The sequence below is a fragment of the Cebus imitator genome, unplaced genomic scaffold (assembly GCF_001604975.1).
Source record: "Cebus imitator isolate Cc_AM_T3 unplaced genomic scaffold, Cebus_imitator-1.0 Scaffold299, whole genome shotgun sequence".
In the NCBI taxonomy this organism is placed as follows: Eukaryota; Metazoa; Chordata; class Mammalia; order Primates; family Cebidae; genus Cebus; species Cebus imitator.
In genome coordinates this window covers 1,017,678-1,042,919 of record NW_016107614.1, presented here as the reverse complement: position 1 = coordinate 1,042,919, position 25,242 = coordinate 1,017,678, and the positions used below count along the sequence as shown (strand labels likewise).

Genomic DNA, 25,242 nt, shown 5'->3' with positions numbered 1-25,242 from the left:
TTTTTTGAGACAGGATCTCCCTCTGTTGCCCAGGCTAGAATGCAGTGGGGCAGTCATGGCTCACTATAACCTTCACCTTCTGGGCTCAGGCAGTACTCCTACCTCAGCCTCCTGGGTAGCTGAGACTGCATGTGTGTGCCACCACACACCTGTATTTTTAGTGGAGATGGGGTTTTGCCACCTTGTCCAGGCTGATCTCAAACTCCTGGGCTCAAATGATGGGCCTGCCTCGGCCTCCCAAAGTGCCGAGATTACAGGTGTGAGCCACTGTGCCAGGCTGGTTATTTCTGAGAAAGAGACCATTCTTATTTGTAGAATAGAAGGCTGAGGCACAGAGAGGCTAGTAAGTGGCAGGGCTGGGTCCAAGACCCCAGCCCTGTGGTTCTAGAGCTTATGCCCCCAACCACTGTGCGATATTGCCACTGTAGAGCCCAGTGTGCTCTTGTTTCCATCTCTCGTGCCCTCCCAGGCTAGAGGTTACTCCTTCCTGTGATTTCCTTCTTTCTCGTAGTTGTGCCATTTCCTGGTGTTTTGGGTAGCTTGCATGCTGGCTTGGGGAGCTGGTCCTCTGTCTTAGGGAGCAGTGCTGCCATCCTTCTCCTTCTGTCATAGAGTCTTTCTTCCCAGGACCTCACACCGGGCAGCGTGGAGGAAGCTGAGGAGGCTGAGCCAGATGAAGAGTTTAAAGATGCAATTGAGGTGGGTGGCCCCTCCCCAGCATCCTCTACTGAGCAGGCCAGAAATTGGGTGGTCCTGGAGCTGTTTTTTATTTTATTTTTAATGTCCACATGAGAAGCTAAAACTTGCTGTGAGCTAGAACTCACTGTTTGAAAGGGTGCCACTGAACCCTTCCCTGGGGGCTCCTGTTTCTGGTTGAGCCAGCTGTCCTGTGTTCCCAGGGCAAGAGTGGCTCTGGAAGTCTCTGGGAAATGCCCTGCTGGGGGAGCTGGATGATTTCTAGCCTTTGCTGGAGACTGTGGGTTTGGTGCCTTTGATGTTGGAAAGGCAGTCTTTGAGAAGGCTACTGCCCTGGGTCTCTGCTCTTCTGTAGAATGAGTTCCATAAGATGTCCCTTTGCAGGGTGGGGAGGGGAGGTTGGAGAAAGTAGTTGCATGGCCAAGTGCTAGGTCAGAGGAAGCTAAACAGCTTTCTTGATTTTAGGATGGTGAATCAAACTGGGAGTTTGCAGAAGTGTTTTATTTGGCATGCAAAGTTTCAAAATAATTTTTTTGAGCCAATGTTTAAATATGGGGAGATTTTTGTTAGAACTGCAGGTTTCCAGTTTCTCTGGTAGCCCTGAGTCTGCTGCAGTCGGTATAGCTGAGGAGCTACTGTTCCCTTTAGGCAGGTCATGTGTTGTGGCTGCAGGTGGTCCTCAATACCCCCTGCTGTGTCTTGTCGCTGAGGTCAGGTGGTGGTTGCCGTTTGTCACATTTGCGTCTTTGTTTTTCTTAGAGCAGGATATAATTTCTCTTTATTTATTTCTCTTTGTAAAGTGGGAAATTGAGATATAAGAAATACACCTTGTGGATTTCCACCAGGCCTGTGATTTACCCCAACTCACCTCAATCATATGTCAGCCCAGGCCATGCAGGCATTTGACTTTTTGGTGGCTAAAAGATTGCTCCAAAACTTTGATTCGTGATTGTAGACTGTGAATCTTGGTGGGGGGATATGTAGAGCGGGGCTTTCAGCATTTTTGGCTGTGACCCATGGGTAAGGAATACATTTTGCCTCTTGACCCAGTTCATACTTAGGTCCATAAAGTATGTAAAGCTTAAGGGAAATGAAAGTTTCCTGAAAGTACATTGTAAGGGATATTTTCTTTCCTTTTCTGTTCTATTCAAATAAAGACCCACTAAATTAGTTTCACCCAGTTTGAGAAACTACCCAGCTTTTTCCAAGGCTGTTTGATGCTGGGATCCTCTTGGGGGGTGTCTGTCAACGTCACCATTTGGGAAGTATGCAGAGCTCAGAGCAGCGCTTCCATGCTTCCTTCTGCTTGGGGGCTCCCCCCAGGCAGCTTCTTTCTTCTTGCTATCTTTTTCTCTCTGTTTTCTCTCCTCTTCCCCGCACCTTGGGAGGCAGGAGACCCACTTGGTGGTGCTGGTAAGTGGAAGCCTTGGTGGGTGGGCAGGGGCTGGGCTGAGGAGGGTGGCTGAGTCGGCTGCCGCCACACCTCGTGGGGTCTGCCGTGCTGGGTGCCTGTGCACAGGGGTCCTGCAGCCTTGCAAGAGGTGGGCAGGACTGGAAGGAGCTGTTCCCGCAGGAGGATGATGAGGGTGCCCCATGCCCAGCAGAGGATGAGCTGGCTCTGCAGGACAACGGGTTCCTGAGCAAGAATGAGGTGCTACGCAGCAAGGTGTCTCGGCTCACGGAGCGGCTCCGCAAGCGCTACCCCACCAACAACTTCGGTGCGGCCAGGAGACGGGGCTGGGCTGGTGGGGGAGCGGGGTGGGGTACCCAGCCACAGGGAAAGAGTCTCAGAACTGGGGGTACTGACTTGTGACAAGAGCAGGGGAGTGAAGGTGTATCCATGGGACCCCGGGGCGCTGGCAGATGCCTGGCAGGATTGCTGAGGGAGTGAGTGTGGGTTCCTTCTTGTCCCTCTGTCCTGATTGGATATTCACTTGTGGGAAGACGAGGAACTCAGTTTGAGAAATGCCATCCCAGGACTGCAGAGAGCCGTAATCCTGAGACAGAACCTCAGAAGACAGTGTAGCATGATGGCTAAGTACAGAGTGGAATCTCACTGCCTGCTGTAAATCCCAGCTCAGCCAGGTACCCCTTGAGCAAATGATTTCATACCCCTGTGCCTCAGTTTCCCCTTCTGTAAAAGGGGGATCATTGTTCTTACCTTATAGGATTGTTACAGTTCTTGTGTCAAATGAGACAGCGATGCTTATGAAGGGCTAGCACAGCACCTGGCTGGTTCATGGTGTGTAGTGGGTACGGTTAATGTGGGAGGCCCTGGCCCACCTTGTGGGTTCCTAGGAGCCTGTCTTAGTCTTTATGATCCAGCTGGAAGCAAGTTGAAGCAACTTGTTTCTCTGGACATGATAGAGCCCTGAGTTCACTTCTCCCCAGTCAGTCCTTATTTTACTGAGGGTTGGGGGAAGAGCGGTGAAGGAAGGCAGCTTTGGAGAAGGGCAGACTTGATGGTTAGCACAGCTTGGAAACCTGGCTCAGATCAGCAGTGCTGGGAACTGAGCCACATGCAGTTATGGTGGAAACCTGGAGTAGCTGGTGACCCCGGAGCTGCCATGCTCCTGAGGAAGGGCCCTCCTGCCTGCTGTCAGTAGGGGGGAGTAGGGGAGCAGGAGAGTACTGTGTATTCTGGTGTGAAGTGAGTTCTAGGGTCTGTGCCTTGGAAGAAGCCGTAGGGTTTACCTTGAGGAATTTGACCTGGGGCCCCCAGAGTCCTGCGTTCCTACCCCTGTAGCAGCCAGGCAGTTTTCTAAGGATTAGATGTCCTGGACAGAATCTTTCCTTCTGTGGTGTGAATGTCCCCCAGTCATTCAACATCCCTTTCTTTTTTTTTTTTTGGTCAAGGTCTCACTGTGTTGCCCAGGCTGGAGTGCAGTGGCATGATCACAGCTCACTGTAGCCTCGACTTCCTGGGTTCAAGTGATCCTCCCAGCTCAACCTCCCGAGTTGCTGGCACAGTAGGTGGTACAGGCATGTACCACCATGCCGTCTAATTATTTGATTTTTTTTTTTTTTTTTTTTTTTTTTTTTTTTTTTTTTTTTTTTTTTTTTTTTTTTTTTTTTTTTTTGGTAGAGACAGAGTCTTACTTTGTTCCCCAGGCTGATCTTGAACTCTGGAGTTCAAATGATCCTCATATCTTGGTCTTCCAAAGTGTTAGGATTATAGATGTGAGCCACTACGCCTGGCCCCTTTTATTTATGCTGCTTGCTGACTTCTCTGGGGCATTCTGTATGTTCAGTGATTTGTTTACTCTCCATACTTCCACATGTGTGATCTCATTTCATCCTTACTGTAGGTGTGACAGGAGCAGGCAGTTCTTAAGGGCTCAGAGCAGCCAGATTCCAGCAGTCCCCAGTAACACTACATAAGAAGTATTACTCTGGTCCAGCAAATAATTTCTCTGTTTCTACGACTTCTAAGTGAAGGTACTTAGTTGTTCCCATTTTACAGATGAGTAACCTGAGTTGAAAGAGTGCTTTGCCCAAAGACTTTAGTGGAGTTATGACTCAAATTCAAGTTCTTTGATTCGGCTCCTGTGTTCTTTCTGACTCATCATCCTCCCTTTCCGTTTCCCTTTGCCCCGGTGTGTGAAGTCCCTTGTTTTATGCGTGTCCCGGTTTTGTATTTGATTTTTGGTTTGGATAATCTCTGCCAGCATGGGCAGAGGCCTTTTCAGCTCCCTCAAGGATGGCAAGGGCAGAAAGTGCTTCTTTTCTTAAACCCCTCTTAACTCCTCATTCTTCAAGACCTCTTGCTGCTTTCCCTTATCTGAGATGTTCCCAAGCTCTTTGCTGTGAGGGTAGGTGTAGCAGCTCTGCTCCTGTGGCCTTTGCTCCTGGGTCTGGTTCCTGAGAGCAGGGTGAGGTGAGCTGCTTTGGGGGCTGTCTTACTCCGTTTCAGCTGCAATAACAAAATACTCTAAGCTGGGTGGCTTTTAAATAAATAGAAATCTCTTATAGTTCTGGAGGCCAGAAGTCCAAGGTGAGGGTGTCAGCATGATTGGGTTCTGGTGAGGTCCATTTCCTGTGCCATAGACAGCGCCTTCTCACTATATCCTCACGAGAAGATGGGAGGGCCACGGCAGTTCCCTGGGGCCTCTTTTATAAGGGCACTAGTCCTATTCACGAGGGCTCCACCCTCATGACCCAGTCACCTCCCAGGGGCCCTGCTTTGGGTGTTAGGATTCCACATGTGAATGTTGGGGGGCTCTAGTGGGGGTTGTTCTGTTTCCCCTGGCCAGTAGATGAGGGGGGACATGGGAGAATGAAGGCAGACTGTGCAGGAGTTTCTCTGTGGCCTCTGCGTGGGAGAGGTCTTGGTGGGGAGCCCCCCTTTGTCTTGGAGGCTCCATGACTGTTGCCCTGGCAGGCCCCACTGGGCCTTAGTGCCCCTGCTCTCATGGCCTCCGTGGCATCATCATGTGGTGAGTAAGGATGGATGAGTCCAGGCTGTTGCTAAGAAGGGGCAGAAAGGGTTGGTAGGTGTTGGAAGGGAACGTCACCTGTCTCAGCTGCTGTCAGCTCCCAGAGCCCTCCCTGGCTCTGGCCTGTGTGGTTTCACAGCTGTCTCACCAGACCACCTGGCTGCCCACGGGTACTTGGCCCTGCCATTCCATTCAGTTCAGAGGAGCCCTTGGGCATGGGCCAGTGTCAGTCTTTGAGTAGCTCCGTTTGCCTGTCCCATTCCCCTGCGTCCCTTGCTAAGGAGAGGCTGGGACAGGCTGCCTTCCCCGGATTCGTAGTGTAGGGACAGAATCTTGGAGCAGTCAGTTTCCTGGTTTGGCACCAGCAGCAGACTTGTGCTTCCTTCCCTGGCTGACAGAGCGGGCATTTACCTGAAGCACCTTGGCCCCAGGTTTCCCCTGGCTCTAGCTTGGGTCTTCCTTTCTCTGAACTCAGGGAATCTCCTTTAGCAAGGACTTCAGGTGATTTTGGCTGGACAGAGGAAGGGACCACATGTAGCTGTCAATAAAGCTTTGGGGCCTTTGTGTGAAAATGAGGCCTGGTGCTCTGTACCTGCCCACACAAGTGGTCTGGCTGGGTCACAGTAGGCCTTTGGGCCCCACATCCCAGAAAACTCCTCCTTCCCCATCTTTCCTCTCTCCTTATACCCCCTTGTTGTTTTCTAGCCATTTTCTAATCTGCTGTTGCCCCTCCACTGTTGCCGGGCACTTGGCCATCCTGGCATCTCAGGTGGTTTAGGCAGGATCTCGCCTTGCTCTGTGTCCCCCCCATGCCATTCACTGCTCCCCACAATTGAGCATTCTACCCTTCATGTCTTCTTGGAATGTGCCTAGCTCTGAGCTTCTCTCCTGCAGTCTAAAGGAGACAGAAAGCAGGAGTTTGGGTTTTTAGGAGGCGTTTCTGTCTTTACCCTGTGGTTGGAGTATTTGTAAGGCGTTGCTCCAGAAAGAGTCTTGTGAGGCAGGTTTCATTTGGGGATGCTTGTGATCAGGTCCCTGCCAGCCTAGCTGGCTTTCCAGGAGTGGATTCTGCTGGGTGCTCTTTGATTTCTGCAGGTGGAGCCACTAAGCTCTGGAGGGTTCTGGGGCTGGTAGCTGTGTATGGCTGGAGACGTCAGTTCCCAGGGGCTATCAGTCTTCTTAGTTTGAGTCCTCCTTTCTGGCCCTGAATCTGGACTTGCTCCCTGGCTCACTGTCCAGCCAAGGAGGCTGGGCTGGTGTCCTGAGTGTCCCATTTAGAAGAACCTGGAGCAGGTGAGAATCCCGGGATGGGTGAGGGCTGAGCTGCTGCCTCTGTTTCTCAGGGAACTGTACGGGCTGCTCGGCCACCTTCTCAGTGCTGAAGAAGAGGGTGAGTGTCTGTGAGGGTGCGTTTGTTGGGGACAATGTGCTTGGGACTGTCGGCTGGGGAGGAGTTGAGTCATTGAAGTCTGGCTCGGGTCACATTGGGCCTGGTGGTGGCTTTCTGGAGTGAGCGTGCTCTCTCCTGCTCCCGTATCACCTTCACCAGCCTCCCCAGGGGGTGTTCCATTTGGTCTCTTTCTGGCTTCACTTGGGTGCCCCCCAGTCTCAGTTTCCTTGGGTGGGATCAGCTGGTGGAAAGGAGGGAGGTGCTGAGAACTCCAGATGCCTGAGGGTAGGGGACACACCTGACCTTGGCTCTTGTCTGCAGCGAAGCTGCAGTAATTGTGGAAACAGCTTCTGCTCTCGATGCTGCTCCTTCAAAGTGCCCAAGTCCTCCATGGGGGCCACAGGTGAGTGGTGCAGGTGGTGGGAGGGCTTGGCTGGTGTCCTGCCAAGGGGATGCCACATCGTGGCAAAGGGGTGAGGGTGTCAGAGATCAAGGGAACTTGGGATTGTAGTCAGGCCTGCAGGAACGGTTCTTCCACCCCCTTTAGCAAAATCTGGAAACATTTGGTACATGCTGAAGAATAGACATGATGTACCTGTGAATACCGAAGGGTGATTAACAAAATGAATACCTGTGACCACTTCACTAAAGTTGAAAAACAAGAGCACTGGCAACACCCCTGCGGCTCCCAGTGCTGCTTCTGCCTTCCTGGAGTAAATCACCAGCCACAGTTTTCATCTTTTTCTTATTGCCTTGGCACTTTGAACAAAATTAAAAATTTATTTTTTCCTTTTATAAAAGCTATACATACATATTGTAAATAAAACAAAAAACACAGATAGGCAAAAGGAAGAAAAATATTCCTGATTTCTTCCTGAGAGAACGATTGGATGTGGACCCTGCTGCTCATTAGCTTGCATATAGGATAGAAGCATGTTCCTGAAAAATGTGGCCACATTTCATGTACCGTTTTGTAATATAATATTAAACCAAGTGCTTTTTTCTTCTGATGCAAGTAACACATGCTTACTATCTAGAAAATTTGGAAATTACTATACAGAAGAAGGAAGAGAAAAATAACTCTGTAATCTTACCACCCAGAGAAAACCACTCTTAAAACATTTTGGGAAATTTTAGTGTATTTATTTTTTTTTTTGAGATGGAGTCTTGCTCTGTCGCCCAGGCTGGAGTGCAGTGGTGCGATCTTGGTTCACTGCAACTTCCGCTTCTTGGATTCAAATGATTCTTGTGCTTCAGCCTCCTGAGTAGCTGGGATTACAGGCATGCACCACCATGCCTGGCTAATTTCGTATTTGATATTTTATTTAAAAAAGATTTTTTAAGGTGTTCCGTTGGTGCCACAATAATGTCTAATTCATAGCCCAGGAGCGGACTGCTGTTGGCATCATCACCCCCAGGATCCCCAGTTCCCATGGAAACGAGAGTCTCTGAGGGCAGGCTAGCAAGCTGGGCCGAGAAGGCATGGGCTGGGGGGATCTGTGTGGGGCATTTGGGAGGGTGGTTCTAGTGGTCGTTGCCATGAACCAAAGGGCACAAGGAAATATCTCGCCAAGTTCTTTCTCCTTTTCAGCCCCTGAAGCCCAGAGGGAGACTGTGTTTGTGTGCGCCTCCTGTAACCAGACCTTGAGCAAGTGAGAAGAGAAGCCAGGGTCCAACCAGGCACCCGCCCTTGGGGCCAGCAGTAGGCCCCCCACTCCCCGCCCCGGCCCCCTGTGTTTTGTGCTGGGCAAATGTGGTCTGAATGCTAGGTAGGCTTCCCCTTCCTTCCTTGCTCTCTCCAGCTGGCTTCTGGAGCTGTTCCCCACCCCTGAGAGTGGCTGGCAATGGCTGCTCTCAATCCCTTGGGGAGAAGAACCCCTGGAGTGCCTGGCATGTTTGCCCTGCTCTGCCTGGGACTGAGTAGACTCAGGGCTGGGCAGGCAGTAGCCACTAGAGGGCAGCAGTGAGCTAGGCCAGGTCTGAGTGGGGTCTGATGAACAGGGTTAGTGTGGCCATGCCCGAGAATTCCAGACCTGAGGTTGGGAAAAGAGTTTTTTCTCCTGCAGGGTACTGGGTCAGGCTCTCAGCCTCAGAGAGCCTGCAGAAGCGCTTGGGAGTGCCACACCCCAACTTTGCTGATTGAATGTCCCTTCAGGCACCAGGATCTGATCATTTCCCCATCAGAGGGTGTGGTCAGGGCTGACAAGACTGGGGGTGCTTCTAGAAACAGAGTTGAAGTTCCCAGTTTCCCCCAGAGAAGAATGTGTGTGGGAGGGGTTGGCTGAGTCCTTCAGCGTTAAGTGGAAGAAAGCATGGGGAAGCCCCACCAGCTGGATGGACCACAACCTCCCCTTGAAGATGCCTCGATCCACAGAATCTCAGCCCACACAGTGCCCTAGCGTCCCCAGCTCCGCTGGAGCAGCTGCAGGGCACTTGGTTCACCGCGTCTGCTTCCTCTGCCCAGAGTTTGGGGCAGCCCTCCACTGGCCCAGCGCTCCATCTTCCTTTCCCTGCCCCTTGCCCCATGGAGTGTGAGGTCACGTGAGTGGAGCGGAGGTCCTGAAGTCTTTGAACCCCCAGGGACCTGGGAAATGTAGGATCTCGCTGGGCTGGGACCTGGATCCCAGGGCTGTTCCCTGGAGGACAGTCTCAGTTATGGGATAAGGCCCCTTGGGGTCTCCATTTTCTTTCCAACAACTTCATGTTCACTGCTGGACTCCTATGGGCTCAGTGTCTCTCCCTTAGCCATGAGCTGGCTCAGGCTTCCCTTCCCTTCCCTGGAGCTGCCCTGCCTTTCTGAAATATTTATTTATTTATTGCATGGTTCCTGGGAACATGTAACACAAGGAATGGGAGGAGGAGGACTGTGGCGTGGGGGTGTCTCTTCTACCTAGGACTCTTCCCTGGAGTCATGGGCTGCCTAGAACCCAGGACCCGTGGGTGGCTGAGAGGTTTCTACACTCGAGGAGCAGGGGTCCAAAGAGGCAGGTTGGGAAGACAAGGGACCCATCCTAGGCCTGCTTTCTTGCCAGTCCAAGCAGTTTAGCTGGGGCTCTGCAGTCAGGGGCCTGCCCAAGGCAGTGGAGTTGTCAGAGCCCTGGGGAGCCAGTCAGGCCTTGGTATTGCCTCTGTGTCCTGTTAAGAGATGAGAGTTCAGTACCCTTTACTGAACTTTGCTTTCTTTACACTGGAGAGGAACTAAAAGGATCTCTGTGTCTATGGAGAATTGTCATTAAAAGGGCCTCAAGCTTCTTACGTTTTTTGTCCTGTCTTTGTTTTATCATTTTCCCTAAGGCTGGAAGACCAGATCTCCCTGGCACCGCTGGAGTTTGCAGGCCTGGGCAAGGCCTGCAGGACTGGGCTGAGGGGCGGGCCTTTGGGGCACCCTGGTGGCAGGGACGTGGGGGCTGCATCCTGGTCTGGGTGTGAGCTGGGGGCCGAGAGGAGGAAAGCTGTGCCTTGCACGCAGGAGGGGCTCAGCATATGCCTGTCGGATTGACTTGAGGCCCGGTCTTGTGACCAAATTGTGAGGGCCAGCGCTGGGGGTTGGTGTTGGACTAGAACCTGGTAAACTTAAACAATGCAGGCTTTAGAATGGAAAGATTTTAACTAATCCCCCCGAGAAAGCCAGAAGGGGTCAGCCTTCAGGGAGGCCAAGAGTGGCAGGAAAGTGGATTGGCTGTGAGATGCAAAGTCATGCCATGCCCTGAGCTGGGGCAGGTGGGCAGTGGCTGGGTGCTGGGCACTGGTAAGGGCTTTGTGTGCAGTACTCTCACTGCTCGCAACAACTCTGAGGTAGGCACTGTTTCCCCAAAGTAGAAGCAGAGTCCTGCAGGAGTAGAGGGCGGCACCTGCTGTGGGCCAGCTCCATGCTTGGCCCCCTTTACCGTCTGTTGAAGCGGTGGTGGGGCCCATCGGTGTAGGGCGCTGCCTGCAGGCTCGCCACGCTTTCCTCCTTTGTAAAGTGCACCTGCTGGTGATGCCTCGCTCGTGCGGGTGCTGTGAGGGAGAAATGAGAGTCTACAGGAGGCATGGGGCATGGTGCCTGGCATACAGGACATGCTGGCTCCTGACTGTCATCCTGGCCACCTTCAGAGGACAAACAGCTCTGTCCTGGGTGGCTTAGGACATTTTTTTTTAACCAGATAATTTTAGATTATTCTTCAGAGAAGAATATCAGAGAGGCACGAGTGTAGTTTGGAAAAGCAGAGTCAATACATTTTATTTTTGGAAAATGAAAACGCCAAATGGTGGTGAAATCTCAACCATAACAGCAGTAACTTGAAACCTGTGTGTGCAGGCATGGATTACAGAGATGGGAGAAACATGAGTTTCCATCTTTGGGCCAGCAGCCTCAGAGAAGGGGAAGCTAGAGGGCCTTGTGCTCTCGAGGTGCCCCTGAGAATAGGCAGGGTACATAACTTTAAATTGCAGGTGCCATTGGGAAGCAAAGTCAAGGAGGGATTGTGCTTTACAACTGGCTGCGTCCACAGCATGGAGAGGACCTGCATGTGGGTGGCCTGGAAGATAAACTGTCCATGTTTTTTTTTAAAAAAAAAAAAAATTGTTCTCAGGTCCCCGAGGAGGGGATGGGGAACCAGACTCTGCTGTAGCCCTGGCGCTGGCTGGAGCAGGCCTGGGGCTCCAGCTCCCACAGCCTGGTGTGGGCTCAGGGCTTTGCCAACCCTTTTTGTGGTTGGTTGTGTTGGGCAGCCTCCCATAAGCCCTGGCCGACCTTGAACTGGCAGTGGTTCCTGGGATCTTCAGGATTTTCGGCCCTTGTGGCTGAAGCCACCTGAAGTTCTGTCTTTACCCCCTTGTCTCCCTGGAACCTTCGAGGCACCCCCTAAGAGAGGCCCTGGCCCAGCATCCGTCTTACAGCTGTGGCCCTTAAGAAAATCCCTTGATGGAGCACCTGTGCCAGGCACCATGCTGAGTGCATCATGTCGAGACCTTGTGGCAGTCTCCAAAAGTAGGTTCTTTTGTTAGCTCTGTTTAACTGATGAGTAAATGGAGGCATGGGGAGGTTAGGGAGCCTGCCCAAGGTCACATAGCTAGTAAGCGGTGGAGCTGGGATGTGAATCGTGCCACCTGCGCTTGTAGAGGCCTTTAGAGAACCTTGGGAGAAACAGAGCAATCCTGGGTGCTGCCCTCCCCTCTGTCTGTCTGGCCCCCACTGGCTTCAGGAACCAGCCACTGAGCTAACAAGAGGGCCTGCCCACTAAGCACAGCCTCTCCTCTCCTCTCTTCCACCCCCAGCCCTAGTGAAGTGGGCTCAGCCTCAAGAACAGAGGCAGCCTTGTGGCTGGAGCTCCCCCAGCTCCCAGCCACCCCACCTCCAGGCTGCCTGGGTATGTTTCAACACCCCAGAGCAGCACATTCCATTCTCTGGCACAGCTGGGGGCTGGGGATTCCGTATTCCCCTGGCTGCCTGCTTTCTTCACAGCTCCAGCACAGCCTGCTGTCTGGGCTGGGACACAGGGTCCCAGCCACACACATTCCAGCAGCAACCACCCCCCACATTACATTTCCCCAGGAGTGAACTTCAGCCAGGATTACTTGCGACTAAACGGTTGTGGGATGTGAGCTTCCTTTGTGGAGACCTAAGGCTGGATGCTGGCAGGACTGAGAGGGGAGAAGAAGTTGGGGGTGGGCTGTCTTTGGGAGTTAGGAGAAAAGCCACTGGCTCCTCCGCTACTGTCAGGATCCTTGAAGTGGGATTGAAGCAGGGCTCCGAGAAATCTTCCTGTGAGACAGGCTGGCAGAAGCATGGCTGCCGGCACTCCCCGGTCTTGGCTTTGTCCCTGCAGACAGTATAATGATTAAGAGCATGAGGTCAAAATCTAGCACTGCCATGTGCAAGCTGTGTGATCTCCAACAAGTTCCTTAACCTCTCTGAGCCTCGGCCACCATCACTGAAATGTCACTACTTCAAAGGGTTGTTGGGAGGCTTAAATTAGAATGCAAAAGTGGGGTAAGACACAGTGGCTCATGCCTGTAGTCCCAGCACTTTGGGAGGCCAAGGAGGAAGGATTGCTTGTGTCCAGGATTTTGAGAGCAGCTTGGGAGACTGCTGCTCTACATAATGGGAGACTTCAACTCTACAAAAATAAGAAATGAGCTGCGTGTAGTGGCATGCTCCTGTGGTCCCAGCTACTTGGGAGGCTGAGGTGGGAGGATTGCTTGAGCCCAGCAGGTTGAGGCTGCAGTGAGCCATGCTCATAATACTGTGTTTAACTTGGGCAACAGAGTGAGATCCTGTCTCAAAAAAAAAAGCATAGAATATAGAAGTGTTTGTTGGTTTGTTTTTTGAGATGGAGTCTTGCTTTTGTGGCCCATGCTGGAGTGCAGTCGTGCAATCTTGGCTCACTGCAACCTCCGCCTCCCAGGTTCAAGTGATTCTCCTGCCTCAGCCTCCTTAGTAGCTGGGATTGCAGGCGCCTGCCACCATGCACGGGTAATTTTTGTACTTTTAGTAGTTTCACTATGTTGGCCACGCTGGTCTTGAACTCCTGACCTCGTGATTTGCCTACCTCAGTCTCCCAAAGTGCTGGGATTACAGGTGTGAGCCATTGCACCTGGCAAAAGTGTTTTGAGCAGTGCCTGCCACCCGTAATAGCCTTGATACTTATTGATTACTAGTATTAGAGGAATATTTGTAATCTCTTCAATATTGGCTTACACCACCACCTGTATTTTTGAAGCAAAACCACAAATGTTGTTTCTAGCTCTCTTCTGAAAGTAGTGTTCTGGCTTTTAGATAAGATACTCTTGTCTTTTCCCTGCCTTCCTGCCAGTATTGCTCCTTAGTTGATTAATAAATCAATTAGGAATTTTGTTGAGCACCTGCTATGGACGGGCACTGTTAGGTGAAGGCTTTGGTTAATAAAAATACTCATTGCTATTTATTGGATATCTACATGCTGTGCCCACTTAATGCTCAGCAACCCTGTGAAGTAGACATTTTTACTCCATTTTATGGTTGGGCACTATTCCTGATGTCACACAGTCACTAAGTCACAGGATTAGAAGCCAGGACTGGACTGTACCTGCCTCTTCTCACCCCAACCTGGAGTGTTCAGCTGGCTACTCCACAGTCCTTCCCGTCTTCTGTTAGAACTCTGATTTTGTCCCCAGCTGAAAAAGCTTGACTTCCTCTGCTCTCTTGCACCTAGGGGTGGCCATGTGACTTAGTTTTGGCCAGTGAGCTAGAAGTGGAAATCTACAGGGTGGATTGCTGGGGAAATTGCTGTTTCCCTGATCAAAGGGGTCAGAGGCAGCTGACAAGCTGTGCTCCTCGCCCTTCCCCGCCTTGCTGTCTGTAATGTAGTGGAGAAGTTGGAAGGAGGCATCGTCTATAACCACGAGAATGAATGTCACCCCATGGCAGGGCAGGATGCAGGAGCTGGACATAGACTTCCTACCTGTGCACCTCCAGCCCTGTTGTGTGGAGAAGCTGGGGTTTTGGTTCCTGGGGCTTCTGTTCTGTGGGGTTGGGGGTGCATTGTTCACTGCACCCAGGTGCTCTCCGGGCAGCACAGCTGCTGGGTTTCCAGCCAGCGGGTGGGAGCCTTGTGTGACTGAAGGGAATAAAGGGTAGGGCTCAGGCCTGGAAGGACCTCCCTGGTCTTTGAGAAGATTCTTTTTGGTCCCAGAAAAGAGATTCCTGGTGGGTCTGACAGCAGATGTTGGGGGACAGCAGATGTTTTGAGCTGGGCCCTGACCCCTTGTATGGGTAGAGGAGTGGCTTCCTGGGCTTCACGGGATGGGCTAAGGGAGCCCTCCCCTCGCCCCGCTGCCCCACGGCTACCAGCATCTGGCAGAAGTCAGTACAGTACTTCAGCCAGGGCAGGCCCCGTCCTGTGTGTTCCATGGAAAAATCATCCCTGGTCCTGGTTGACCACAGTAAGTGTCCATAAACATTTGGTCAGGGTAGGAGGCTGGGAGACAAGGGGTGGATTCAGGGAGCCAGGTGCGCTGGCAGGGTTTGGGCGTGGGTGGGTGAGGGAGGAACAAGGTGGCCTGTGCAGCCGCTGACCTGCAGTGAGGCCACCTGCCTGCCCAGGGTGATTTATGGGTGTGCTGCCGGACCACCTGCTAGCCAGAACTTAGGGGAGTGTGCACGCATGGTCCACAGCAGAACGCAGCCCCTGGCCCCTCTGGAGTCATTTCCCTGAGGTGACGTGCGCCTCTGAGAGTGAAAGTCGAGGCTTTCCTCAGCTCCAGAACGAGGCTCCTTTGTCTTGGAGGAACAGCAGGACTTGACTGGACTTGGCATCCCAGCTTTACCCCCACTGGTGGGGAGAGCCCTCAGGAGGTGCTCCTAGCCTCGTGCTCTGGGTACATCTGGCATCTGCTGACAGACCCCCCAGGGAGCTCCTTCCTGGCATTGCCCTCTCCACAGGCTGCCCATTAGAGTGGGAGTGGCTTCTCGCCTCCATCTCAAGCTTTCTCCCCCCACCCCAGCCGTCCACCTCAAGGCAGCAGCCTCCATCTGCCCTGAGCCCACTGGGGCACCCCCTCAGCCCCTTGCCCTCTCCCTGTCTCAGTTGTCACCTTATCTAGATAGTAGTTCTCAATTCTGGCTGCACATCACCCCAGGGAACATCTAAAAACATCAACTCCCAGTCGCCCTACAGAGATTCTGATTTAATTGCATTAGAGTAGGGCCCATGTTCTGTAAAGGATCCCTAGATGATTCTAACATTTATGTGTTAAAATGCAGGGATACAGCAGGTCTGCAGTTTCTTTGCTGTTGTTGTGGAGTCAGGGTCTTGCTATGTTGCCTAGGCTGGTCTTAACTCCTGGGCTTAAGGGATCCTCCCACCTCAGCCTCCCAAAGTACTGAGATTACAGGCATGAGCCACTGCACCCCTGGCCATATGCTGCCTTTCTAACCAGCTCCCAGGTGATGCTCATGCTGCTGGACCAGGGACAGGTAAGGAGCAGTGCCTGCGGTGTGTGAGCGCCGGAGGGGAGGAGTGACTCGTCTTTGACCTCAGGCCTTTCAGGGTAGTTCCCTGTGGCCCCGCCTTCTTGGACTCCTCTGATTGGGCCCTGGTTTCATGGGGTAGCTGCTGCGGGACCATGGAATCTTCTGACCGTGGGAGAAAGCTGGGGAGTTTGGCACCTGCATTCCTCCTGAGGGACAAAATAATGGCCATCTCCATCCCTCACTTATTGGTCAGAATGGCAGGGTGACCCTTGCTATGTACTACAAAACACAGGCCTTGCTTTTCTTAGGCATTCCAAGGAGGTCTGTGTGGCTAGGCCATGGGTTCAGACGAGGCCTTCTTTCTGAAGGTCCGTTCTAAACCTCCCTCTCCCCCCACCTCTTGGCAACCAGCTGACAAAGAAGCTACCTGGTCTAAAATGATTGTTTTCCTTGATTTAATGGAAAAGTAAAAAAAAAAAAATTAGAAAAATTAGAAAATTCAACCCTGCATGTATTGGTTGTCTAGTACCTATGTCCTCACAGCAGTAGCAATAACTTATCATCAGGATGAAAGGGAGATGCGGAGCCTGAGGAGTGAACCCTGGGACGTGGGCCTGCGGGTGTCTGGGAAGGGGGTATGCGCCAAGGGTGGGCTGGGCTTGCTCTCCAGCCCAGGGAGAGCTCTCTGCCTTGGGACAGGGACATGGGCAAGCTGGGGAAGGCAGGGGGTGTGGCTGGAGGCATTGAGACCCTAACTTGTTTCCTTTGGGGGCTAGGATGATGCATACAGGGGCAATGGGGAGAACTGTCTCCCCAACAGCTGAGCCTATTATTGAGATTTCCCTCTTCAAGGCGAGGCCCCACCCTGACAGAGGGGAGCTGGAGCTGACATCACCATCTACTCTGAAACCTCTGACACAGGGTGCCCAAAGCCCCTCCACCCTTCCCTCACCCTCTCCTCCCCTGCCTACTTTCTGAGACCCTGGGGTCTTCCCCCAGATGAAGAAGCCCTGCTCCTGAGAGAGGAAGCCAACACCCCAGGGACCTCAGGACCCCCATACGAAAAGGACAGCCTGGGCTCCGTGCCCATCCCTTGGGGCCTGTGCCAGTAACAACACTCATGGAAACACCCTCCGGCAGGGCAGGGTCAGCCTGGAAGTTGGGGCGGGGCCAGAGGGCAAAGCACAGCTGGCAGGGCAGGGAGGAGTGCCCTTCAGTGGGGCTCTGCGGCCCCGTAGAAGAAAGGGTAGTAGAGGGAGCAGGGGTAGGAGAACATGAATTTGACCGCAAACTTCATCTCCTTATTCTTCTTGTCCCAGCGGTAGACGGCCATGAGCAGCAGCTGTCCGTCCACTTTGCGGCCCATGACCAGGAAGCTGCCCGACAGGCCGTCCAGCTGTGGGCAGGGGCAGCCCGCGCCGTTCTTCATGTGCAGCACCAGCCGCTTGGTGTCCTTGCGCTTCAGGGGGCCTGGCTTGAGCAGCTTCTTCTTTTTCTGGGCTCCAATCAACTTCCGGTCCCCATTCTCTATCTTAATCTCCTTGATGCGCATTTTGACCACTGTGGGAAGGAAGGACAGGGGCAGGTTGGGAATGGTCAGATCTGCGTGGGATGCTGGTGGGCCCAGAGTTGGTGTGTTCTGGACCTTCAGCTCAGGGAGCTGGATGCTCTGCGGGCCTTGGAAGGGAGGAGCTTGTACGTGCATATTTTCATATTTAGGAAGCACCTGTCGTGCTGTACTCTCACGGACAGTATCACGTTTCATCCTCAAGGTACAGGAGAGGGGAAATGAGGGCTAGAGAGCTTGTGGCCTACCTGAATTGACAGCCCAGGCTCTTCCAAGACACCAAATGCAGGGTGGAGAGCTCTTGATGGAGCAGGTGTGGGCTCCCCAGGGTGGGGACAGGGAGTGGATGGGAGTGGGACTCACTCCTTGGAAAGGGGTCCTTTTGATGGAGGGAGACTGGACTTCCTGATCGCTGGGGATGATTCCCATTGGATTTCTGGCTGTGTGTGAGTGTATGGTGTGGGGTATATGTGGGGTGTGTATATGTGTAGTGTGTGTGGTGGGAGCGGTGGTGGGCTGGGAGATATTTAACAGCTGGCTCTGTGGACGAGGGGGCCCTGCTTTGCATTTGTGGACATCTGTGGGGTAAATCCTCCCACCATGACTGACCACATGACTGGGCGTGGAGCTGGGGATACACACAGTTCAGCTCCGGCTGGTGTGAACACACCACTGACAGTAATGTTTATGTGTGTGTGAGAGAGGTTGTACGGTGGTCAGGAGTGTGTGTGGTGTGGTTCTGTGGATGAGAGTGTTTGTGGTATGTATAGGAGTGGGGCAGGGGTGAGGGAGGTGGATGAAGACAGGGTCTGCGGCCAGAGAGCCACGTGCAGGTCACTGTAGATGTAAAGAGCCTAAGGAGTCCTGGGCCTCAGGGTGGGGCGGGGCGTCCCTCGGGCTGGTCTCTCCCTTCTTCAGGCATCTGGGCCCCCATCTCTGAGGAACCAGGGAGAAGCCAGAGAATAATTCTGCCCAGTATGGGCAGGAAATTGTCATAAAATCTTGTTCCTTCTCTTTAAGTCTTCTTCTCTCTCTCTCTCTCTCTCTCTCTCACACACACACACACACGCCCCTTGCAATAGCAGTATTATCTTTCCAAACAGGCTACCAACATAAAAGACTCCTCTGAAGAAAGGACTTCATTACTGTCTCCTTTTTTCTTTTTTATAGACAGGGAGGCTAAGACACAAAACAGGGAACTGACTTGGCAAAGACCACACTGGACTGCGGGGCCCATGTGTGAGCCAGGTCCTGACTGGACTTGGATGGGAAGGCTCTGGGATGAAGTTTCGGGAACAGGCGACCACAGCTCCTCTGGCAGGAGGTGTGCTGAGTCCCAGGTGGAGGTACCAGGGACAGGCTGCTCCACTTCCATCCTGGAGCCATCACTCCCCACCTGTCTCCCTCCATCTCTGCGCTAAGCCTGCATCATCCACAGAGATGATCCAGCCATGGAGGCCCCTCTGAAGATGACACCAAGGGAGGGCTGCGGGAGCCCTGGCCGGGGTGGTTTCTGAGGCCCAGGGCCCATGGCCTTGAGGGACTTCTGAAGGTCCTGAGACGATGCAGAAAGAGGGGCATTTCTCTTGGAAGAGGGTTTATGGTTATTATTGGATTCTAAACAGGACCCATTCACTGTGACAGATGTGGGCACGTATGTTCCCGTATGTGTAGAAAGAGGGGTTGGGAGTGGTGCAGGGGCAGTGGCCGCTTGGGCCCCACACTCACCGAAGTCACTGGAGCACATCTGCTCCATGAGGCCGTCGGCACTGTGCTCCATCTCACACTGGGCACAGATCTTGGTCACTGAAAAGAGAAAGTTGGTGAGGAGACTGGAGTTCCAGAGCTACTCAGGGTGCAGGCTTCCTCACTGTCCAGCCACTTCCCCCTGCCAAGCCCCTACTTCCTTATCAAGAAATGGGATGATGGCAGTCATATCACTACCTGCTCACAGAGTGACTGACCATCATGAGATAAGCTGTGCAGGGACCAAACTGCCAGGTGGGCACAGTGACTGCCCCATGACCCTGGTGGCTGCAGCCACGGTGTGCAATGTCTTAAATTTTATCTCCTCTCATCCTCAGCCTAAGAAGTAGGGATTCTTATTCATATATATATATATATATTTTGGACATGGAGTCTCACTCTGTCACCCAGGCCGGTGTGCAGTGGCTCTCCAATCTTGGCTCACTGCAACCTCTGCCTCCCCAGTTCAAGTGATTCTTCTGCCTCAGCCACCCCAGTGGCTGAGATTACAGGCATATGCCACCACACCCAGCTAATTTTTGTATTTTTAGTAGAGACAGGGTTTCACCAAGTTAGCCAGGCTAGTCTAGAACTCCTGACTTAAAGTGATTCACCCACCTTGGCCTCCCAAAGTGCTGTGGTTACAGGCGTTGGCCACTGCACCTGGCCCTTATTCCTGTTTTGGAGGAAAGGGAACTGAGGCCCAGAGGGGTTACTGAAGTCTGGCAGCAGACAGGGAGGAAGGGGGAGAGGGCATGGAGCCAGCCTGGAAGAGCTGTGTGGACTAGCACAGCAAAGGGGAGGCTGAGGCCAGGGAGAAATTAGGGTTCAGGGACCTGAGGGTGTGGGTGGGAGGAGGGATTTAGGATCTCATAGGTTTTATGAACCTGGGATGGCTTTCTATTTTATGGATGGGGAAACTGAGGCTCAGTGAAGTCAAGCGGCTTGCCTAAGGGTTTTTTTTTTTTTTTTTTTAGCAGAGCCTAATCTGCTTTCCTTTTGCACTGAGCTTTATCCAAATGACTTCCAGCCAGGGGAACTGGGGAAGAGGGTGGAGAGCTTAGGGTTCCAGGTACAGAAAACGGGAAGGCAGACCATAGCGCAGGAACATTCTTAGCTCCTAGTCTTTCCCCACATTCCTTCCCTCACCTGTCCTCTCTTCTCAAGGTCCCAACATGGGGTGGGGGTGATGCTTGCTTTGGTTCCTGGGGATCCAGGTGAAAGGCACTGTTTAACGACCCCAGGCATTCTTGGGGTGAAAAGGGTCATAAGGCATTTATCAGGACGTCCCAGGTTGGGGGCACGGCACTGGGGGATTCTCAGCAGTTTGGTTGGGTGGGCACTTCGAGGGGTGCCAGCGGTATTCAGGGAGAGAGCCAGAGGGAAGGTCCTGACCGCAGGGAGGCACTACACTGCCACTCCCTGGGGAGGTGGGAAGAGAGAGAGAGAGAGAGAGAGAGAGAGAGAGAGAGAGAGAGAGAGGAGTGTGTGTGTGTGTGTGTGTGTGTGTGTGTGTATGTGTGTGTGTGTGGTGGGGCGGGGAGCTGCACCTCTTGTGGGGTTCGCAGAGCTGTGCTAACCGGCTAGGGGACCGGAGGGCCGTCGGAGCGCGCGGGGACGGCGGCGGCGGCGCTACCTGGAGGCGCGGTGGCGGGCAGGTGCCCGAACTGCACGGCGATGCAGAGGTCGTTGTCCAGGGGGAACTTGTGGCAGTGCAGCATCTCCGGCCAGGGGAAGCCATAGGCCTCCATGAGCGGCGCGCAGCCGGCGCGCACCGCCTCGCACAGCGAGCGGCATGGGTAGATGGGCCGGTCGAGGCAGACGGGCGCGAAGAGCGAGCACAGGAACACCTGCGTGTCAGAGTGGCAGCGCTTGGCCAGCAGCGGCAGCCAGCTGCTCGCCTGCTGCTTCACTTCGGCCAGGCTCTCGTGCTCCAGCAGGTTGGGCAGCCGCATGCGCTTGTAGCCCACCGTGTGGCAGAGCGGCAGGTCGGCGGGGATGTCGAGGCACTGCGGCGGCTTGGAGTAGGAGCGGCCGTGCAGCGGCTCGGCCTGCCAGCCGTAGTAGTCGTACTCCTCGCCGCGCGCCGGAGCCCAGCGCAGCGCCCCCAGCAGCAGAGCCAGCGCGGCGGTTCGCGCGCCCCCAGCCGCTGCCCGCATGGCTGCGCCCTCTCCAGGCGCGGGCCGCACAACCCCCCGACGCTTGGTGCGCTGCGGCCCAGGTGCCCAGGCGTGCGCCCCCGGCTCTGACGCTCTCCAGCAGCTGCCGCGGAGGTCGCCCAGGTGGGTGGCAGCCTGCGCTCGGCTCCGGGCGCCCGGACTGATCCTGGCGCCTCCCACCTCGGGGCTCCTGCCCAGGCCTCGCCGCGCGCCCCAGCCAATCTCCGGCCGCCCGGCCCCCGCCCCGAGGCGGGGAGGCAGGGAGAGGGCCCTCGGCCCCTCCCGCCACATGCCCGCGCGTCCCTCCCGGGTCTTGCGCCCCTCTCCCGGCTAGGCGCCCCTGCCGCGGCTCTGGCCTCTTCTAGCGCTTCTCCCTGGGGCTCCCTGCCTCCCTGGGCATTTTCCTCACCCCTCACCTACTCCATCCTTCCTTCTTATCTCTCCCCACCACAGCCTCTCCTGTGCCTTTTCTCACTTCACTTGCTTATCTCTCTGCCTCGGCCTTTCTCCCTCCGCTCTGTTTTCTCTTCCCAGACACCTCGGTCCCTCTTCTCCCTGGTGGGAGGCTCCTGCCGCCCCACACCCTCCTGGATCTTCTGGTCCTCCGGGCAGGCCTTCATTGAGCATAGTGCCAGGCCCCGTGCTCGCTGGTGGGGAATCAAAGATGGGTGTGACCCAGAACCCACCTCCAGGTCCAGGATAGTCTAGTGGGGCTGACGGTAACCATAGGTTCTATTTAGTGAGATCTAACTACCTGCCAGGGACGGTGCAAGGTACTTTCCAAGCTTATCAGCTATTACTAATGAAAGCCAATACTCAGTGGGTGCTAATTGTCTGCCCAGTCTGATCTAAGCACATTGCATGAACTCCCTCAGCTAATTTTCACAATAATGCTAGATGCTGGGTAGGTACTATTACTGTCCCCACCTTACAGATAAAGATCCTGTGGCACAGAGGTTAAGCATGGATTAGAGCCGGCATTTGTACCCAGATAGTCTGGTTCTAGAGTCAGAGCCCAGAAACAGCCAGGAGGCCTGGATTCTGAGTCTGTAGGCCTAGTGACCAAGGGGATGGGGAGTTCAGAGAGGTGGAGTAACTGGCCGTTAGCCACACAGCTCATATGTGAAGGAGATAGGATTTGAATCCAGATGTTGGGCTCCAAAGGCCAGGGCTTAACCACTCTGCCATAAGATAACTTCCAACCCATGGCAGGGAATTTGGTGAGGGGAAAAGGAATTGACGGTGTCTCTGAGTGGGGCACCCAGGCAAGCATCAGTGGGGAGGGGACCTTCAGGAGCCCCATGCTTGGTGCCTTTCTCTCCTGTCTGAGTCCTGCCTTTCACTGGCATTCCCTTGCGAGGAATTTGGACTGGAGGCTTGAAGGGAGGGGAATTCCTTCCTGAGAGCCTAGCCTGACACCTGACCTCCCAGCGTTTGGTGAGGAGGGTACCCTGGGGAGGTGTCCCCTAGAAGGGCTTGGGGAGATGGGGGCTGCCTCTGCTGGGAGGCAGGAGTACTGGGGCACTTTCCCCCTCTACTCCTCTCCTTAGTCTCACTGACAGATATTTCCAGGGCTCCTGTCTTCCTCTGGGTGTCCTTGCAGTGGTAGTGGAGAAGGGTGAGGGGCCACTCATTAATATTCATGGAAGACCCATGGAGTGCATACTCTCTGCAAGGCATGGGATAGGGTATGGATGGGGACACAGAGGTGCAAAAGACATGGATGACTCTCCTCCGTCTGATCTAGTTGTAAGAAAAAGACACAAGGCAGGCAGAGGAAGCCAGATAAGCCTCAGCCACTGAGCCCCAAGGGTAGGATGGGCTGTGTTTGATGTCCAGGATGATCTAGTGGGGTCCAGGTGGAGTAAGCTTTGGCCTTCCCTTCCCCTCTGCCTCTCCCAGCTCCCAGTATGGAGAGGTTGTGCAGATGGCCACTCAGAAGGTGGAGGACAGGTCTCTGCAGGGCCAGGCAGTGCAGAGTAGCAATGTGCGAGAGCCTGGGCTCTGGATATGATGGAGACAGCTTCAGATCCTGGCCACATACTAGCTGTATGACCTTGGCAAGTACTTAACCTGATTTCCTTCTGTGTAAAATGGAATTTCTTCAGCAGTTATTGTGAGGAGCAAATAAGGTGAATGGAAGGAAAGCCCCCTGCACAGTGCCAACACACATAATGAACACCTAGGAATGCCAGATCCCCAAGGGATGTGTGACTTTGGGGTAAAAATGTGGTGTGTGGGCTAAGTACACTGACTCTCACCTGTAAATCCCAGCACTTTGGGAGGCTGAGGTGAGAGGATCGCTTGAGCCCAGGAGTTTGAGACCAGCATGGGCAAGATCCCATGTCTATAAAAAATAGAAAAGTTAGCTGGGTATGGTGCATGCACCTGTAATCCCAGCTACTTGGGAGGCTGAGGTGAGAGAATCCCTTTAGTTCAGGAGTTCGAGGTTACAGTGAGCTGTGATTGCACCACTGCATTCCACCTGGGCAACAGAGCAAGACCTTGTCCCTTAAAAAAAGAAAGTGCTGTGTGTTCCAAAAGCCCTTGGATGCCTTGGCTCTGGCTCTGGTTTGGAGCTCTGAACAGCAGTTCTGCCCCCTGCACCCTGACTCTCCCACCCCTCCAGGCTTGGCAGGCTCCTGCCCTCCAGGGAAGGTGTGGCCTTAGGCACTGGCAGGGGTGTTGGAGCCCCCAGGTGGTTGTGCAAGGTGCTGGCTCCTTGGGCAGCTGATCTGCTGTGCTGTTCTTGGCGTCCCAGTGCCTGGCCTGGACAGAGCAGGGCTTTGTTCCTACTGTTGCTTATGTAAGAACCGCACATGGCCGGGGAGCTGTGAGTCCTCACCTGACAGCTCCAAGGGCTGTAGCAGGCAGAGGGGCCAGGTTGAAAGCTTCCTGGGAGAGGAGCATAGACGGTCTTTACCTGGCAACCCTGTTGTGGGGACCCCTAAGGGCCCCTGACATGGGACAGGGTGAATGCGAGGAGGGAAACTTGACGGGCCAAGCCGAGGTGAGGGCTGTGCCACGGGGCTGTTGTCGGGGGAGCTGTCTCTCGGTGGCCCTTTGCCCTGGCTCTGCAGCCTGGGCAGGAGAAGGCTGCTCTCTGAGGCAGTGCTCTTTCTTGCTGAGGCTGAACCAGGGCCTAAGCAGTGGGTGGAACACCTGGGCACTGTGATGGGCACCTGTCCATCTCAGAGCATCCACAGCCTGTCCAGACCTTCCCCCCAGCTGATAGAGGGGACCATTTGTGCCAAAAAATGTGTATTCATGTTTTGTTGTGAGCAAAGTTCTATATAAATACTTAGATCAAACTTGCTAATGATGTTATACATTTTCTACTCTTTTATTGTCTATTTCAATGGTTCTCAAAGTGTGGTCAGCATTCCCCAGGGGGACCCCAAGACGCTTTCCAAAGGGGTATACAAGGTCAAAATTGTACATAATTCAAATGCCCATTCAAAGAACAAGATAGGCCAATGGATTTTAAGGTAATTGGGTAAGAGAAGCTAATTGATATGGTTTCAGATTCTGAATTACATTTAAGAAACTATAGATGTCAGGCCAGGTGAGGCGGCTCCTGCCTGTAATCCCAGCACTTTGGGAGACCCAGGTGGACAGATCACTTGAGCCCAGGAGTTTGAGACCAGCCTGGGCAACAGGGTGAGACCCTGTTTCTACTAAAAATACAAAAAAATAGCCAGGCATGGTGGCGTGCGCCTGTGGTCCCAGCTACTCAGGAGGCTGAGGTGGGAGGATTAACGCTTGAGTGAGGATTGGGGAGTGGGTTTTGTTGTGGGGGGGGCAGTGGAGGTTGCACTGAGCCAAGATTGCGCCACTACACTCCAGTCTGGGTGACAGAGCGAGACCCTGTCTCAAGAAAAAAAAAACAAACAAAAGAAAAGAAAAGGAAATTACACATGTCAATCTTTGGGGTAGTATCAAAGAAGCATATCCGCAATGAACTGAAAAGGCCATCAAAATACTCCTCCCTTTTCCAACTACATTTATGTGTGAAACCAAATTTTCTTCATATACTTCAACCAAAACAACATATGGCAACAGATTGAATGCAGAAGCAGATATGAGAATCCGCTGTCTTCTGTTAAGCCAGACATTACAGAGATTTGCAAAAATGTAGAACAATGTCACTCTTCTCATTAAAATGAATTTTTGTTTTGAAAAATATAATTATTTTTTGGCTGGGCGCAGTGGCTCAAGCCTGTAATCCCAGCACTTTGGGAGGCCGAGGCGGGTGGATCACGAGGTCAAGAGATCGAGACCATCCTGGTCAACATGGTGAAACCCCGTCTCTA

At 53.4% G+C, this 25,242-nt stretch overlaps 2 protein-coding genes across 32 annotated transcripts in view; one reads left to right on the top strand and one right to left on the bottom strand.

Moving 5' to 3' along the window:
- ZFYVE27 (zinc finger FYVE-type containing 27) overlaps positions 1–9,777 on the top strand; it is a 25,423-nt gene extending 15,646 nt beyond the window's left edge. For 5 of the 31 annotated variants that reach the window (XM_017502740.2, XM_017502751.2, XM_037729335.1 and 2 more), the window contains 6 exons: positions 613–699; positions 2,020–2,109; positions 2,270–2,414; positions 6,476–6,522; positions 6,844–6,925; positions 8,114–9,777. In XM_017502740.2, the coding sequence (XP_017358229.1) occupies positions 613–699; positions 2,020–2,109; positions 2,270–2,414; positions 6,476–6,522; positions 6,844–6,925; positions 8,114–8,178 (516 nt within the window). In that variant the 3' untranslated portion in view covers positions 8,179–9,777. Of the gene's footprint in view, positions 1–612; positions 700–2,019; positions 2,110–2,269; positions 2,415–4,004; positions 4,135–6,475; positions 6,523–6,843; positions 6,926–8,113 lie in introns of those variants that run through there. The other 26 variants (XM_017502742.2, XM_037729340.1, XM_037729336.1 and 23 more) reach the window with 9 other exon arrangements.
- Positions 9,778–15,895: 6,118 nt separating this feature from the next.
- SFRP5 (secreted frizzled related protein 5) lies at positions 15,896–21,099 on the bottom strand. Its single transcript, XM_017502754.2, has 3 exons — positions 20,407–21,099; positions 18,753–18,830; positions 15,896–17,017 (listed from the first exon to the last, which is right to left on the bottom strand). Exons 1-3 carry the CDS (start codon positions 20,927–20,929, stop codon positions 16,671–16,673), a joined length of 948 nt encoding a protein of 315 aa, XP_017358243.1. The 5' UTR covers positions 20,930–21,099; the 3' UTR covers positions 15,896–16,670.
- Between the last annotated feature and the right edge of the window lie 4,143 nt (positions 21,100–25,242).

Excerpts from the sequence above, each read along its gene's own strand:
- SFRP5 (XM_017502754.2), bottom strand. The coding sequence starts at position 20,929 with ATGCGGGCAGCGGCTGGGGGCGCGCGAACCGCCGCGCTGGCTCTGCTG. Across the intron at positions 18,831-20,406 it reads GCCCGCCACCGCGCCTCCAG|TGACCAAGATCTGTGCCCAG; the intron begins GTAGCGCCGCCG and ends TTCTCTTTTCAG. Across the intron at positions 17,018-18,752 it reads GATGTGCTCCAGTGACTTCG|TGGTCAAAATGCGCATCAAG; the intron begins GTGAGTGTGGGG and ends TCCTTCCCACAG.